The sequence below is a fragment of the Strix uralensis genome, chromosome 7, assembly GCF_047716275.1.
Source record: "Strix uralensis isolate ZFMK-TIS-50842 chromosome 7, bStrUra1, whole genome shotgun sequence".
NCBI lineage: Eukaryota > Metazoa > Chordata > Aves > Strigiformes > Strigidae > Strix > Strix uralensis.
Window position 1 is genome coordinate 42962510 of NC_133978.1, and position 18433 is coordinate 42980942.

Below are 18433 nucleotides of genomic sequence, written 5' to 3' on the forward strand. Positions count from 1 at the left end.
ATAGAAACGAATGTGTTGGAGAGTGATGTGGAAATTAATCTAGGAAATAATTAAAGAAATTAACAATACAGTGGCCTTTTGCTATACTGAACAACAAGTGTGGACATTTGCTTCATTCAAGAGAAGCTGCTTCTTCAAACTCAGAAATACTTGAGCTTCCCAAACAGCATGCATAGCATTTTAAAAAAGCAGCTGCATAATAGCGATCCAATGAAAAGGTACCTGGTAAGACCTAAAAATAAATAAGCAAATGCAAGAACCTGGGGAAGGGGACTCATGCCAGTGTCTGGTGAAACATGGCAAGTTCTGAGACCTGAAAGTATTTTACACTGAATCCTTAATTTTCAGGCTGGATAACTTAAGTACAGTCTGTGATCTCTTCTTTACTTTATTTGTATTGTTACCGAATGCCCAGATACATGCCATAAAGAATATACATTCTATGTCCAAATAAAGAAGAAAATTATGTATAAAGGAAATAAAAATCATGCATGTTATGGAACACAGTTTGACAGAGCAGCTGCAGTTCATGCAAGGTCATCTAATTAAATTGGGAGAGCAAGGGGGAAAGGAGCACAAATTTATATTGTATTGTGTACACGAGAAAAGTATTTTGCATGTCATGATTTTGTAATTATGGACTACATAGCCTTATAACTCTTACCAGGTTCTAACTAACTATAGCACAGCAGGTAGCCAGGAACAGTATCTTTTCAGTGCCATTTCAATGCTCTGTGAGGAACACAAAAAATGTGTCAGGAAACAGACCTCACCATTTTACTGGGAAAAAAAAAAAGAGACTCTTAAAATGGTTTTAGTTGCAATAATGATCAAAGCTTTGTATTTTCCATAAGCGCTGAATTATTTTACATTTATTTCTACTGTTATCACTAAAGTTTTAAAGCATGTATTTTAAAAATGCATTGCTGATTAATAGAGCATGTTACAAAACCTATACATGTAATAATCTTATTTGGGATTTTGGAATAATTTAATATATCTGCATATGTTATTCAGGAAAACTAGAGGTAAATAAAGCAAGCAAAACTTATTAAACATTTTATTTAATACTACCTTGTCTTTAATTAAACTAAGCTACTGCTATATAAAAAGTTAAAAATCAATTCATTCAGAATAAGGTGACTTGGTAAATTTTTCAGCTATGCCCCTGGTAAATTTTCCACGTAAAAATAAAATACATCAAGGAGAAGTTTTTCCAAGTGGAAGTACTGACAACGATACATTGCAGTTCCACTCATGCATCAGTGCCCCAAAACACTAGCCTGTTTTCCATTAAGATGTGTTGGTACTCACCAAAACCTTTTAAGGGATTCACTAAGTTCAGAAAACCTTAGACTACTAACTGAAATCTCTAAAATAAATGTTCTTTGATATTTTCCTGACACTTATTCTGATATCAAACTGTTTACATCTGAAACAGAAATCAGTCTATCAGCAAAACACACATTTTCTTAAGCTCACCTCTCCTTAGACCATATAGAAATAAGTAACTGCCATTTAAATGCAAAGTGTGCCCTATGCACAGTGTAGTGCTATGCCTAGTACGAAAAGTCTAACACAATTTACATAATAATTACATTGGGTAAACCATATAGCACACAATTAAAAAATGACGGATGAGTTGCAGGAAGATTTGAGGAAGTGGGAATGGTCTGTTCTTCTGCTTTGTCTCTAGCAGAGCTGTGAGAATCCGCTTCCACTACAAAAATATTTTTAAAACATTATTATTTCTGAATACAACTGAATATATTTAAGCGCAGTAATTTATCATGTCTTCTCTTTGATTAATATTTGTGGTTCTTTTACATTCTTTTTATAATATTAATAACTGCCACTATATCCAAGAAGGATTTTCTGAAAAAACAGGCAAAGTTTTTGATCTGAACTCTCTCTCTTCAATTCTATGACAGTGTAAGTTATAGTAAATAAAATTTATTTTATTTACCCTTGTTTTAAAAGGTAAGTCCCATACAATGAGAAATACCTATATAATTTTATAAACAGTATATTAAAAGTTGTTTTACTCAAAAATCCTTCTCACCTCCCCAACAAGATGCCAGTGTCCCCTTTACAGTGCAGACTGGCTGTCACTGCAGGTTCAACTTCTCTTTTTGCAGTCTAAAATCCACACCATTTATACTGTTCGTGTCATGTTCCTGATGTAACTTTTCACAGTACTTCATTTTATAGCAGTTCAGTGGAGCATAAATTTTAGCTTTTGGTCAGCTATGACAAAGTCTCCCCCAAAATTTTATATATGTAGAATACAGCTATTCTAACTGTAATATTCTGTCAGTGGTCTTCCCACTCTCAATTCTAGTAAGAAGTGTCACAAAAATTTGTCATAGCTCATCTGAAAGATTTCACTTACACCTGTGAATTACCTACACGTCTACCAGGCTTTAGTTAACATGCACTGCCAGTCTTTTCTACTAAGGTTTTAATTCTTACTTTTAATGGAATCCCTTTCCCTGTGACTCTTCCTCTTTTGAAGGATATGGACCGTCTGCCCAGTTGTTCTACCAATGCTCAACAAATCTGTAAAGAAGTGTTAGGTTTTGTGGGTTTTTAATGAAAGTTTTGAAAAACAAGAAAATACCAGCCGTACAGCCTGGTGTCTTCACATTTAAAACTTCATGAGAAGGGATCCCTTTACAGATTTAGTTTTGTATCTCTGAAGACGTGAGTTCTCTCCAGCTTTTGCTTTCCCCATAGTTGATGTAACTACAGATGGCCAACTCCTAGGGCACTGCTCCTCTCCACAGAAACCCTGTTCTTACCACAATACATAAACAAACCCCCACTAAAACTGATGTATGTAGGTCACTGTTCTCTGGAAGATCAACCTGTCAGCAACACGGTGGCTCCTGCACACAGGTCACCTCCGACAGGAGCTCCTGGCAAAATGTGGTGAGGAGCAAAGGCAGAGGAGACATGGGGGACAAGTAGCTCCACACACTCCGTGAGTGCGTACAGACAAATGCCTGAAATGATACACGTGCAGAGGAAGGCAGATGCAAATACTTACTCTGGGACAAAACGTCGAGCCTGTCCGCGTTCTCTCGCAAGGTGGTGTACCACTGGTTGGCTATTACAGACCGAACACCAGCAAGGCTCAGCAGCAGTGCTGTCTCTGTTGGTCTCTCCATAGCAGTATGTTGAAAACTAAAGAAAATAAAAAGTATGAGATCAATAAACTAAAAATGTACATAATATATCAAAAAATATAACTAAATATACAATGCTTTTTAAGAGAAGGGGAAAGGGAATGCCAGAATGCATTTTCTTGTATGCTGAGCATAAAGTGTTTTCTAATATTCGTACAGCACCTTAAATTTTATATGGATAATTTAGGTAACTTTCTCTCTACATCTTCTCGTGACGCAATTTTACCATGTGGATTGCTCCCTGTCACATTACTGTTCTGGGCATCTCAGGAAATGCGAAAGGAAGAGTAACACACTAACTTTTACAAAATACCACAGGATACCCTTTATAAGATAGTCAAAATGTTGGGAATCAGGTGGAAAGACCTGTTTAGTTCTGCTTAAGTTGCTAAAGGGAAACATAAAATATTGCAGGAACTGAAAACTTGCTCTTTGTCACAACTGTGGCATTAATTTGGAGGCTTAAAAGCAAATCATTTGTAAAGGGGGATTACATTTTTTTACTGCTGTATATTTAAATAAGTATCTTTCATATTATTGCTTTAATGATGGAAGGGGAGTGATAATCTGTAGGGTTGGAACTGCAGTAAATTGAAACCTGAATTTGGTTTTTATTAGCTTCTGCTTTTCATGGTAACTTTATCAGATGATAATTAAAGTTTCTTGTTATCTTTTGGGGAGATGCTGATTGTCTATGGAGTTATGTGACTTAGTTTTAACTGAATGTTATTCTAAACTTTCTGTAAGTCCTATTGATAAGTGAGACTTCAAAAGTTCAGAGTTGGAAAAACTAGTTTAAGGAATCATGTTTTGGTTTAGGAAATGGCTGTCTTGGGGGAGTGAAAAAGGATATTAAAAAAAACCCACCAAGAGGTGGTTTAAACACTCAGAGATCTGCATATTTACATACATAGATCTGTGTGTAACCTTTCTGACACACAATTTTAACTTATACGTTGTTGTACTGATTAAATAGTATTTTTGGAGAAGAATTTTTTTGATTTCTTTTTCATGGAGTGAATAATCAGAAAAGTCAAGAGGTATTTGTGCAGCCCTAACAGAATTGGATATAAGATTTAACTGGCTGCAGAACTATGGCAGTCCCAAATATGACACAAATAAAAGTAAGAACACACATTTTGATATGGTCTGTGTTAAGAGAAGAGACTAGAACAGAATAGAATATTTTCAGTTGGAAGGGATCTACAATGATCATCTAGTCCATCTCCCTGGCCACTTCAGGGCTGACCAGAAGTTAGAGAATGTTATTAAGGGCATTGTCCAAATGTCTCTTCAACCCTGACAGGCTGGGGGCATCAAGCCCCTCTCCAGGAAGCCTGTTCCAGGGTTTGAACACCCTCTTGATAAAGAAATGCTTCCATATGTCTGGTCTGAACCTCCCCTGGTGCAGTTTTGAGCCATTCCCAGGCATCCCATCCGTGGATCCTGCAGAGAGGCCTGAGGTGGCCCCTCAGCCCCCTTCTCCCCAGATGGGACCAGCCCGGAGCCCTCAGCCGCCCCTGGCAGGACCTGCCTCCCAGCCCCTCCCCAGCTCGGTTCCCCTCCTCGGGACACATTTGAGGCCCTTCACGTCCTTCTCCAGCGGTGGGGCCCAGCCCGGCCACCAGCGCTCCAGGTGAGGGCGCGCCAGCGCTGGCCATGGCAGGACAGTCCCCTCTCTGGGCCGCTGGCCATGCCGGGGTGGATGCCCCCGGGAAGCGGGTTGCCCTCTTGGGGCCGGGACACGCTGCTGGCTCCTGCTGAGCTGCTGCCCCCCAGCACCCCCAGAGCCCTCTCTGCAAGGCTCTCCCCAGCCACTCCTCTCCCAGTTGATACTTGGGCCCAGTGTTACTCTGTCCCCAGGGCAGAATCCGGCATTTCTTCTTGTTACATTTCATGCCGGTGAGGATTGCCCAGTGCTCCGATCTATCTACGTCCTTCTGCAAGGCCTCTTGTCCCTCGAGCATGTAATTAGGTTATCTTAAAATTCAGCATGGACTAAATAACTCATTAATAAAATCAGGACACTAAAACTATTCTTCTTGCTTTTAATACCTTAACAGTTATTTGTCCCGTGCCATCTATCAAGAATTCATAATGGACATACAATAAAAGTAGATAAACCCTGCCACCTGCCATCTTAAAAGCAAGGAAAATACTGAGATGCTTTTAAGGCTAAAAAACCTCTCATTTAAAGATTTGGAACAGGTTATTTAACATGCCATAATAATTTATTTTAATAAATAACTGGCTGACTGTTAAACTGTTCAGTGTATGAAACCTTAGACAGACTCTTAACAGTTTATCTGTTAAAGGGAAGTTTTACATATTTAATTAGAACATTTTGAGAATCTTGAACTCAGAACTGGGCCCTATGTAAAGAAGGAAGCTACAAGATAAAGAGGCTAACTTCTCCCTTGGCTGTAGATATGAGCCCTTCTACTTGCAGAAGTAAATGAGAATAACTCAAAATTTTAACTTTGCTTTGAAATAAAAATAATCTGAATCTGAAATAAAAATAATCCTACCTTTTGTGGATACCAGAGTTTTTAATTCTTTGATAACTTTGCTCTGATCGCACCAGATCTAGAAGTATCATCAAATGGCATTCTGGAAAAAGAAATGTCATAGCAATCATATTTGCACTCATAATAATGCCCAACATAATAAATGTAAGTAAATCAGGCGCTTCTTAAGTTAATTACTTTCTTGAACACAGTCTAAACAACTAATATAAAATTAATAAATTTCAGCCAAAATTGTCAAGTAAAAGAACACTAATAAAGTCATCCTAACATTATTGTGATATAACTTTGCTATACTTTTCTACAGTGTTTTGCAGGTTTTTTTCCTGTGCCACTTTCGTATAACTAATAGTGAAGTCCACATACCATCCTACTACAGCCTAATGACGTATATGACTCAATTTTGTAGTTATAAACTCTTGTAAGATGGAGGTATGGAAGTGTTATCTACCACAGCTCCTCTCCACAAGTCAGGACCAAGTTACATCTCAAACCTTCCTTATTTTCTTTAAAGGCCTCCAGTGAAAGAGCACAGAATACTCTTAGAATTAAACAGCTTTCCCTACTGTTTGGTTTGCTGCAACTTAAACCTGTTATTTATTCTTCTAACCCAAGCAGATGAGAAATTACCTTTCTGCTTGGAAAGCCTTTGACATACTTGAGAACTATTATCATGTCTCCCCTCAATATGTCAGTCTTTCCTCCTAAAGTATGTTTTATATGCATATATACGTATGAACACACATACATATTCATTAATAAAACTATGCACACAAATGTGTGGTATAGCCTTCTGACCACTCTTAATGTTCTCCAACAATAACTTCTTCTATTTGGTCAATATTCCTCTCCAGCTGAGACTTTTGCAGAACTAAGTAGAGTGGGGAATTATTTCATATATCTTGCAAATGACACTCCTGTATAGTTACCCCTATACAGAGTTCAGAGGTTTTTTTCCCCTAGCAAGATCACGTTGTTTAATTTCTGATCCACCTCTTGACTCTATTCTGTAATTCTCCCCCTTAAGCAGTCATTCCCTACCTTATTAATGTTTAACTGATATTTCTGCTTAAGCATAACACCTCCCTCTAGCCTTTCCTGAATTATCCCCTGCTAATTATGCCCATAAAGCAAGGTTAATTTGCATTCTAATCCTGCATTTCAGGAGTTGCTGAACCACCTCATTCTCTTTCTCAGCCTGGTCTCATACCCAGATTCAGCACTGACATACTCTATTTCATTATGTAAATGACCAACAACAATATTTAATAATATTGGGTCCAGGTTAGACCTCTCAGAAACCTCAGACACCATTCATAGTTATTAATAAAAGTACTTCTAACATGAAGATTGGCTCTACAGTAGATTCATATTCAGTCTGCAAGATAACAGGAATTTTACCAGCTAACAAGCAAAAATTGTGTAGGTTGTCAGAAAACAAAACAATCCTATGAGAACTGAAATCAATACAATTAAAATTAATTTATTCTCCTTAAAGGCAATAAGATGGACTGAGGAATTAATCCTGGCATATTTTAAGAGCAGGACACAGAGTGAGGGTTAACAAGGTGCTCAGGAACTTTCCAAAAATTGCCAGAGCTGTAAATATCTGGCCTACAGACATCCGAAACCTCATTTTCAAGAGTGACCAATGTATATAGGGAGATGTATTTTCTCGATTTCCAGTAATATTTACATATGCATGTTTAAATCACTTGAAAAATCAATGCTTCCTGAAGAAGCTTCCTGTTGCTTTGCAGGGCTTCGCAATCTGATGCATGCTGTGCTTCTCAATTTTACATCTCGACACAATACAGCAATACAACAGTTCAGCTACCCTGACAAATTCAGTATGACTCCAAAGCTGAGCTTCTTCCAGATATGCGAGGGGAATAGGAGGAGAAAGTAAGATCAAAAAAACTAGTCCTGAATCTAAGCCTTATGTTACAACACCAGAAAGACTATTTAGTTGTGAAGAAGCAGAAAAAAAAATACCTTCTCAGTCTACAAATGCTCTGTAATACCAGAGTGATCATTCAGCATTGACCCAGTCTGGACAGACAATTCTGCTTTGCCTGAGTGGAGACTGAGGAATTTTAGAGAAGTGGTACTGCAGAGGTTGTTCTTAACAATAAAAAAATCCCCTTTTTACTAAATACTAAATTCCACAGAAAAGGAGAAGAGTTACTCGAAATACCCATCAGATGATGACTCAGTTTTTGGAACTTCAGAAATTCCAACATTTGGAAGTGGAGAAGGGCTAAGCATAAGGAGAAAACTGTGCAACAGAATAAAATCTACACAACGCAAAGTTTTTCTGATTGTAACTGTGGATCTTGAAAAAAGCCCTTAACTGCTAACATCAATACTGTGATAATGATATAGTATGAAATAAACACAACTGGGAACAAGTTGTGTGGGACACAACTGGGAAACAAACACAATAAACTGAAATAAACACAACTGGGAACTGGTGGTGTGATTAAAAAATACTTTTCAGTTTGCTTATCTCACTTGGGATATTCATCGCAACCAGCCTGTTGAGTAAAATATGAGACATGAATCTCTCCATCCCATAGAACAGAAATGCTCTGCAGTTTGTCAGCAGCTGCTCCCATTCAGCTTGGCTGAAAGGAAGGAAGAAGAAAGAAAGGAAGTTACTTTTGTGTTACTATTTTAAAAGAATATTTTTCAGAAATTGTCCATAGCAAACACTTCAGTGTTATTTACTCCAGAAATATTTATAAGAAAAGTCAGCATGCAAAGCAAGGAGACAAGACTGCAGAATTCTATGGAAAGTGTAATAACTCATATGGACTATTAATAATAATTATTTCAATACAGAGGTATACTTAGTTTAGTAACATCTCATAGTAAACAGGAGGCATAGTGTATTTTTAGATAAAGAGCAGACTCTCCTAAAAAAAGTAAATCATCAATGTATGCATTGTACAGCTCTGAAACAACAGCATTGAGTCTAACATTCAATGGGAGCATTCATGTATGCACCCATCAGGATATGAAGAAATTAGGTTTTGAAAAGAGATGCAAATAATCAGCCTAGCTGGCAGCAAAAACTATGTAGTATGATAACAGGTAACAATCTTTGTATGTTATGAAGAAACACTGGAGTACCTACACAGTGATTTTCCCTAAAGAAGAATTCAAAGAAGAATTCAAAGATTTCAAAGGACTGATTAAACTAGCGATGATAAAGGAAGGTCCAGTGATGACTGTGTTGATGCACTTACAGGACTTGTCACTGCTTGACCTCTTGAGATCCCTTTTATGCCTCTATTGCTATGGTCTTAAAAGTAAAGTATTTCTATAAAGAACGAAGCATGTTTATGAATAAACTCCATAAAATGGTGTTAGTTTCAGGATCAGATGTTTGACATATTGTAAACTGAGATGTACCTTCACTACTTTGTTTCTGAAATCTGTGCTCCAGGTCTTACAGCTGACTCAACATGCATGGAGATGCTGTAGGTTTTAATACTTGGATTCAAAACCAGTTATGAGCAAAGCCAGACATTACATTTATGCTCACATACAATATTCATCAAAGACTGCACCAGTAGACTTTTTGTCAAAATTGGATTACCTACATATATGGCAACCCTGATGCAACCAATCTGGCTAAATCACCTTGTGGCATTGTATTTCAGATCCCTAAAATATTCTGTCTACAAATCTAAATATGTATTTGAAACAGAGACAACAGTTAGCTACGTGTTTACCAGCTAGGAAAATGTGACCCTATTTTATGAATGAAGCCTCTGGGAATAGACACAATTTTAGAAGAGAAACGTGGATAAGACATGAAAGCAGAGAGAATATTACAAACCTTGGAGCACGTATGTTGCCAATAACTCCTTCCCACTGTAGTGTAAGTAGGTCATGGTATTTTTCTAGAATTTCCTTTGTTTTTTGGGAAGGACTTAAAGCTTCTGTAACAACAGAATTTCATCATTATGAGCTTAACATGCTACAAAGGATGTTGTGCAATCTTAATTTCAATAATTTTAAAATGACACTAAAATATTTAGGGGTTTTTAGGCCATCATTAGATCATAATTAGAAAATATTATTTAATATATATTACCTGCCTCTCTTCCTTCATCATAGGGGTCCACAATATCTGATAAACAGTTAAGTGTAAACAATGCAATATAAACAACAAAATAAAGAAAGTTTGACTGATACACTTAGCTAATAGTTTGCGAAAGGATACATTTAAAATTACGAGTATCAACAGACAAGCGATTAGAGGATAAATCACGATTAATTGGTGCCTACAATTAAAAAGAATATATATTCTATTACATACAGGAGTCTCAATCAAGTATTAACAGTATTGCATTCTGTGTGTCACACAACTAACGAAAAGTTGTTCTAAAGTTTTGAAGTAGGATGAAAAGCAGCATGATGCTCAATTGTCAACGGAAAAGCTATTCTGCATATACATACATTACATATGTGTGTGTATAGATATATGCATACATACAATATTTATAACTATATGTGCATAGACTATATAAAATGTATTGTTGGGGGAAGTATTTTAGTAACTTTAAGCAGCTCCCTTGGTGAGTTGTTAAATATGTCCCATTTACATAGAGTACGACTGTTCAAAGAAACAACAACTCTGTCATTATTGCAAAATCAACAAGAAAAATTCTTATGGACTTATGTGATATTTATTCAACTTCAGAATTCTCGCATATATAATGAACTTCTGTACAAGCTACTTGTTCTTTAACATTTTTTACACAAAAAGAAGAGCTACTCCCATTGAGTTTATTTTAAAAATGTGGAAAGTTTACCATTTTGGCATTCTTTCTCTGATGAGCTTTTCGTTTTGTTTCTTTAGATATTTCAACATATGTTTTAACTTCAGCCTCTGTGGAATTGAAAAGAACAGTTTGGGTTTTTTAAAGATATGGGCAGCTTTAGAAAATACAACTTTCCTGAAGAACTACTTACATTTGTTATGATGTAATAATACGAGATTAAACTAGAAAATTAAAAATTAATTTCACATCACACCAAGACAAGGACATTCCCCAAACCCTCTTGCCTAAAAATAATGGCTTGAAAGTAGAAAACAAGGAGGATATGTGATTCCTTAGACATGCAAATGCTTCATGGCATTGCAGATTTAGGACAGAGTTGAACAGTGATTACCAAAGCACTTTCTTAGCCTATTCACTGTTGATGTTACTGGAATAACTGAAGCTTCTGTAAGACATGCAGAGATTGAAATGAAAAAGAAAGTTTCATATTTAAATCTGATTTTTTACTTCTTTAAGGGCTTTTTAAAAAGCATAGAAAACTGATTTATTTTTCTCACTGTATATATGACTATCGCCCACAGTAATGCCTCAGCCAGTTATCACTGGAGTGCACAGCAAGTTGGTGGAAGTTTGAGATGTGCATTATTATTCATATGGCTACTGTTTCTCTCCTCATTTAGTGGCTACTTTCGTAATTGCACAAAGACTTTTCAACTATGCTTCCTCTCATTTATCCTCTTCTAAAATTATGCAACCATAAGAAATTTCACTTTAAGAAAGGGAAAACCAAAAATGTTCTAAAAGTATTTCTACCAGACCTGTAACAGTATATGAATGTGTATGTAGACTAAAAATATTATTATCTCAGATTATTCACAATTCTTTCCCTTCAGAAAGGAGGGGTGAAATGGAAAAACAAGAGGACAGGTTATACTGAAGGCACTAGGTATTACAGATATGAACACAATACAGAACCTCGCTGGAACAGGATACTTTCATGGTAGAGAGTGAGATTTTCTAAACATAGCCTATTTTTTTAGCTTAGACCCACGAGTATTAACAATTTAATTTGAGTTAAAATGTGTTTTTATCCATGTATAAGCAAAACATTACTTCAAATTTTTTACTTCAGTAATAGAAGGTATCTGATTTATACAAAAAACTGCTTAATGCCTGCATTTATTACTCACTTTTAGAATAAATAAGTTATTTTTAAGGTGCCATAAGGACAAGCTTACCAACTGTCCAACTACCTCACTTAAACTCATTTAACTGAAGAGTTTATACAGGGTGCAAGTGTCTGCAGTAGTGAAGGAAGTCCATAAAGCCTGTGGGATCTGATCTTGCTCACACACAGCACAAGAATTGCTGGATTGATCTGAGCCCTTAATGTAATGTGAGCAATACAAGGAGGAAGTAGCTCAATGATTAAATATCACTTGATATTTTGAGCAAAGTCTTAAACTAATGTTAAAGAAAATTAACAGAAGCCTAAATTCTTATTTCAGTTTTTTCAGCGCTGCTGAAAAAAGCTTTAAAGAGTTTAAGACCATACTTGTATAAACTGAAACTCTGCAAGCCATTTTAGATTCCACTTGAGTTTTACGTAATTCTTTAATGTGTAGAGGTTATTTTAAATTAGCTAGCAATGCAACTATAATCACCCTGTACATTACTGAAATAAGTCTACTGTACCATCTATTCCAACTAAAATACTGGAAACCTACTGTATGTAGCAGTCTTCCAGTAAAATATAATACACCATACACAGTATTTAAATTTTAAGTATCTTGTTCCCTGCATCATTATGCTGATGAAAAGAATGTTTATCTAACAGTACCTGATTCAGCTAGATGTACTCGATTGTAGAGAATCTGGAGAGAAAAATCTCTGGATACAGAACTTACTCCTTCCTCTTTAAAGACACTCAGAGCTTCCAAAGGCAATTCCATAAATAATGTATCTACTAGCAATACCACACACAATCCTAAGTCCATAGGTGTACCTGAAGAAATGTGGCAGAACATGACTGAGATTTAGTAGTTCTCACTATGTATATAAATAATTGAAGTTTGATGTAAAAACCTAAATTTCCTCTATTGTATGACACCTGAACTCCATTTTACTGTGGATTAAGTGCATTATGCAAAAATACTTCTTTGGATACCATTATTCCAAGATGTGGTCAAACTTCTATGCATATGCACTTGTGAGCACTGATTCTTCAGAGGGAAAAATATCCCTGTATTTATAACCAACCATCTCAGATTGAAGTCCAGGTGTATGCAATGAATTCAAGAAAATTATGCTTGGAAATGCAAAATTGCCTTAGCAGTGTTTGGCTGAACAGTATAGAGTGGTAAAGGAGCTCTTATCCAGTACTAGCTGTGTCCTTCTTCAGGAAACTTTTTGTTTCTGTTACTCAGAAAAAAAGCACTGAATATCATCATGGCAACATTTTCCTGTTCTGCAGAGAAACAACAAATACATAGAAGACAAGTTATTCAGTCTTTGCAGAATGAGAGACGCAGCCAGCTGCCAAATTGCCGAAGGAAACTCTTGCAGGTAAAAGCAAATGCAAATGTATATGCTTTTTAAGTAATTTTTAATTGAGAAACTTCACGGCTCCCACCATAAAGCAAAAAACTCATTCCCAAAGCAAGCCATGGACTTGATTGCCTCTTCTCTTGGAACATGTTTAGGGACATACTCCAGTGTTAGGCTTGCATTAAATTAAATGAAACAACCTGTGAGAGTCCATAAAGTATAAAGCAGCACAAGACAAAGCAAAAAGAGATTCACAGACTTCAGAAAGTTCTTTCCTTTGGTCTTTCTCCTGAAAAGACTGGTTTGTAATAAAGCAATTTTATTTAGCTGTCTAAAGCCTGTATAGTTTGGAAGACTGTAAATACATGCAGAAGGATAGCTCCATCCAGTGCAAAATCTCTTGGGAAGTATACTAAAATACTTGACTTGATACAGAAAATAAACAGACAAAACCATTGCTAAAGCCTTTTCCTTCTCCCTGCCTTCAAAAAAATTGAAACTAAAATGGCAGGATTTTGATATCTTCTATACACACACATATATTGTACTGGAGAGCGCACATACCCTGCATTCTAGTGTGTTTGGTGTCCTTATCTTTCACTTTTATTTTTCCTGATTCAGCAGCTGAAACTGATGTGCTCTGTTCTCTGGGAAGAGGAATTACAGTGAAAATATTACCAGCACTAACACTTAGGTAAATAAAAGTTTTCACAGGAAACAAAGACAAAACTGCTTCAGTCTCAATGAAATGTTACACAATGTACTCCCCCTGGAGTTCCTGCCCTTTCAAAATACTATCCTTAACTAGTTAAATTATAATGTTTCATCCTGAACTCAAAATTGTATAACTTAAGCTGGAGAACAGTGCTTGTTAGAAATGGCCATCAGTCTATCATATGGTTCAATCCTCTTAGTCTTGCATACCCTGCACATACTGTCTTTCAAGATTTAAAAAGTTCATTCAACAGGGTCTATTCTTGATGAAACCCTTCCTGTATTTATAGGAGTTGAGTCACCATTCTGTTTTCACAAATGATGATAAAACAAGTCTAAATGTCTTACCTGATATCAGAAAAATCAAACTGTGACAGCACTGGTTTCAGATATTCTTCCATAATTTCTAATATTTCAGAGAAATCTGATGTCAAGTCATGTCCATTATCATCTGTTTTCTCTGTTGGAGTCTATCACACACATTGCAACAGAAAACAGAATACGTACAAAATGCTATTTAACAAGGATGGAGGATGTATTATGCTAAATCAGAGGCTAAATCAAATAATTTGAAACATCATAAAATGGAAAATATAAATATAGAAAGTCAGTTTCAAAACTAACTTACTTCAAAACATCACTTCTATCAGCATTTTGCTGAATATTCTAACACAGGTATCAGTACAAGATGTCAATATTTACTATTTAAGCGATTAATATACTTCTGCAATTTCAATGGGGAATGGCAGGGAAGTCCAGTAGAAAGAAAAGATAATGTGGAACTCCAAATAATGGGAAGAAATTGTAAAAGGACAACTTTGAGAAGTAAACAGAAAATGCAAGATGGACGTAGAAGCAAATGAAAGTGTATGGAGACATCAGTGGAGCCAATGTAGGAAAAAATGAAAGAGAATGAAGAAAATAGATAAGGAGAGAATAGAATCATGTAGAAGATGACACTAAAACCTGAAGCTTCTAAAAGCCAATATGGATGGACACAGAAACACTAACTGGAAAAATGAGCTCAACTAAATAACCAAGAGGGTTGGCATTAATGAATGGACTTCTCACACGAAGCTGTTTGCGTGGCTCTGTGTAGGCTGCATGCGTCATTACTGAAAGTTGTAATGCACATGCATTTTAAAAACCTAAGCCACTTTTTTTTTCTGTCTGTTCTACCTGACACATTATCTTTTCACCTTTTTTTTTTTTACTTACACAACTACAGCAATCTTTACATAACTTGCCATTACAACAAAGGCTGGCCATGGACAAGAGAAAAAGTGATCAACACTTCAACCATCTGCAATAATCAGTATTTTAACTGAAAGAAGCTAACGTGATGAATAAAACAGAATTATAATTCAAGAACCAGATGTGTCAAAGTTGTGTGATTAAAACAATGAATACTTGTACAGAAAATTCAATATTATCTATATTTTAACCTTTATATTAAATAATTAAATATTATATATGTTTTTACCTATTATATTATTTTTTTAACCTTTATATTAAATATAGCACATTGTTTAATATGCTACATTTAACAGTGAATTTTGATTGATATTGAAAAAACTAAATTTTGTCTAATGGAGCCAAAATGAAAGTAATTTAGAATGCTAGGATGTAGATTTGCACATTTCATGTGTAGAAAACTTTCTGTCACCTTGCAGCTTAAAAGCTTATGTGAAAGTTGCAGACTTTTCCAGTGTGCCTTTATGCTACACACTTGTGTTCAGTGACAGAACTGAGCCTTCTTGCAGTAACAGAAAACTTTTATCATCTAAAATTTAAGAGTGTTCATAGCTACAAACTTGGAATTCTGATGAGATGTGTCCTTGAATCAAATTTTGTGACTAACAGGCTTGGATCAACTGTGTCCAAATAAACAGCTAAAGCGTAAAAGAAATTGTGTGCCCTAGGAAGAAACTTTTCTGTGTTGGAAATCAGTAAAAAAAAACTATCTTAGCCAGAGATTTGTTATTAAAGGGTTGAGATCTATGACCCAGTTTTTTTTCTTGGGACAGCTGGTGGTTTCATGTGATATGAAAGGCAATGTATATTTGCAAATGCAAATCTTTGAGGTACAGCACATTTTCAAGTAAATTGATGTCAACTGCATCTATTTTCAATTCTGATAAACTACTGAACATTTCAGAGCTGCTGAGCGACACTGAAAACAGTAACAGAATAACACGGTAAGATCAAATTTTGAAGCAGAGTACACAGTATTTAGCAACTGTGAAGACTAGGGATGTTACACTTGGAATAAACTGAAATTTGCATGAAGAGTGTTTATGATAGTTTTTTTACCCTATTTTAAATATAAGATAATCAAATATATTACCCCATCTGTTTTGGAGACACACCCTTGCAAGTTTTGAACAACAGTCTGTTTAAGATGACTTTTCATCTTTTGCTCCTTGTAAAGGCGCACTTTTTCCAACAAAATACAAAATGTATCAGGATTCACGGGAAATCGAGAAACTTTAGCTTGCACTATTAAAAGGAGAATAACATCATCTCAGGACTCTGAGACATAATATTTGTACTTGAAGAAATGATTGTACAGAGACCAACAGTTTCTAAAGCCAAGGTATTATTTGAGAAAAAAATAACTGTTAATATATGTATTTAGCACAAAATATATACAGAAATGAACAATTAAAAAAATGCCTACAACTATCTGTAATAAATTTAGCCTTCAAATATAAACAAAAATTCTGTAAATTATTTCTACATACATTATATCTGATAATGAAACACATGTATTTAGGTATTTACTTTCCTCTAGTATTAATAAGAGTTACAATTATTTTAAAAATAGTTTTAAAATTTTAATGACTGCAACAGTGAAAGATATGAGCCTTCTCATAACATCAGTGCAATGATTTTTGTCTCTTCAATGTAAGAGGCACTTACCCATTGGCTGAGTGGGTTTTCCTTTTTGCTGTGCAGTACTTACTTTTGGCATCTCAATCAATGAACTGTACAAATTTGATCTATGGAAAGCAGAAAACTGCTGAGTAGACTATTTGACTGTTCAGCCTTGTTTAAATGAAGCAAATTTATTAGATGAATAATTATTACCCTCTAATTTAATGTGCTCACAAATACTTTCAAGATGCAATATTTACCCCCACCTTGGGGTGTAAAAATGTGCAAAATCTAACCGGAACAAACTGAGAGCCATAAGGAAAGTTCTTTCATTGCTATATATCCAGTAAGGTAGATTTTTATTTGTTCTATGACAATTGTTTAAACTTCACAACTGGTGAAGGTACTCACAGTCAGTTGCTATAGCTCAATTTACAGGTAGTCACTAATTAGGCAGCAGTAATGAGATCATTTGTGGCTTTATAAAGTTAAATAGGACCCCTCCTAACATTTTCAAGAGCATAAGCAATAAGAGCTGGAAACTATTAACAGAATTTAGGAGGATACCAAGAATAGCCTGAAACCTTCCAAGTGACCTCTGGAGATTTAAAGAGATAATTAGGGAAATGGAAAGTACAGAAAAACATACAGCTCTGAGCTGCAGGCAGTCTTATTTATATATTAATTTGCTCACTCATAAAATTCAAGTCCAGCAAAATTAGAAGTAAAAGACAATAAACAACCAAAATAGTGATTGTTTACAGGTAAAAAATGATGACATTTGTAACAAACAGAATGCTAAACCAAAATAATGAAACCTTTACCTGTCTTCTGAATGCTGAAACACAATTATGTAGAAATTAGATGGCAATTCATCCATTATATTAAAATGTTCAACAGGAATACAGAGGTTTCTCCATGCCTGTACAATAATTCAAAAGTAGCATTATTTTAATAGATTTTATAAACCCCAATCTCAGTTCTTTCATCAGAAAATTGATAATAATTCCAGTAAAAAAGGTGCTAATATTTTAAAAAAAAAGAAAGGAAGCCAAAACAAACACTCAGCAGATGTGCCAGGACAGGAGGCTCCATCCAAACAACAGGAAACACTTTTTCACTGTGAGGGCGACTGAGCACTGGCACAGGTTGCCCAGGGAAGCTGTGGAGTTTTGGAGGTTTCAGGAGCCATCTGTACAGGGTCCTGGGCAGCTGACTCTAGGTGGCCCTGCTTTAGCAGAGGGTTGGACAAGATGACCTTCAGAGATCTTTTCTAACCTCAACCATCCTGCAATTATGTGATTTTTGTGCAGTGCAGAACTTGTAAATATTATTTAAAATAAATTACAAATACTGTAACTTATTCCACTTTTCATAACATGACTTTTTTGGCCACTACACTATCCGTGAAGTTAAAATGCCATCAAATCCTAGTAGAGTATTAGCAAAGGAATGGAGCAGAATAATTCAATGGTAGTATTTATGTTTGTAAAAGTCCTTGACAATTTTGTTAAGAATAGACACCTCACCAAAAGGAACTGTATAAAATTGTATTGGGTTTACACAGCAAGGTTTTGGTAGCAGGGGGAGCTGCAGGGGTGGCTTCTGTGAGAAGACACCAGAAACTGCCCCCATGTTGGGCTGAGAGTTTCAACCAGCTTCAAGCCAGACCCACTACTGGCCAGAGCTGAGCCCATCAGCAATGCTGATGGCACTTTTGTGATAACATATTTTAAAAAGGGTAAAAACCCTGCCCAGCAGCTGGAAGAGAGAAAATATGAGAGAA

The 18433-nt window shown here is 35.8% G+C and overlaps 1 protein-coding gene across 1 annotated transcript in view; it reads right to left on the bottom strand.

The window, feature by feature from the left end:
* Nucleotides 1-363: 363 nt before the first annotated feature.
* Nucleotides 364-18433, bottom strand: part of CFAP46 (cilia and flagella associated protein 46) — a 76533-nt gene continuing 58463 nt past the window's right edge. The window contains exons 46-60 of the mRNA XM_074875640.1: nt 17472-17569; nt 16693-16772; nt 16118-16269; nt 14119-14240; nt 13621-13703; nt 12350-12514; nt 10540-10616; nt 9948-10008; nt 9819-9854; nt 9561-9663; nt 8228-8340; nt 5717-5798; nt 3050-3186; nt 2473-2559; nt 364-1720 (exon numbers count right to left, since the gene is read on the bottom strand). Coding sequence (XP_074731741.1) covers nt 1584-1720; nt 2473-2559; nt 3050-3186; nt 5717-5798; nt 8228-8340; nt 9561-9663; nt 9819-9854; nt 9948-10008; nt 10540-10616; nt 12350-12514; nt 13621-13703; nt 14119-14240; nt 16118-16269; nt 16693-16772; nt 17472-17569 — 1533 coding nt within the window. The 3' untranslated portion in view covers nt 364-1583. The remainder of the gene's footprint in view (nt 1721-2472; nt 2560-3049; nt 3187-5716; nt 5799-8227; nt 8341-9560; nt 9664-9818; nt 9855-9947; nt 10009-10539; nt 10617-12349; nt 12515-13620; nt 13704-14118; nt 14241-16117; nt 16270-16692; nt 16773-17471; nt 17570-18433) is intronic.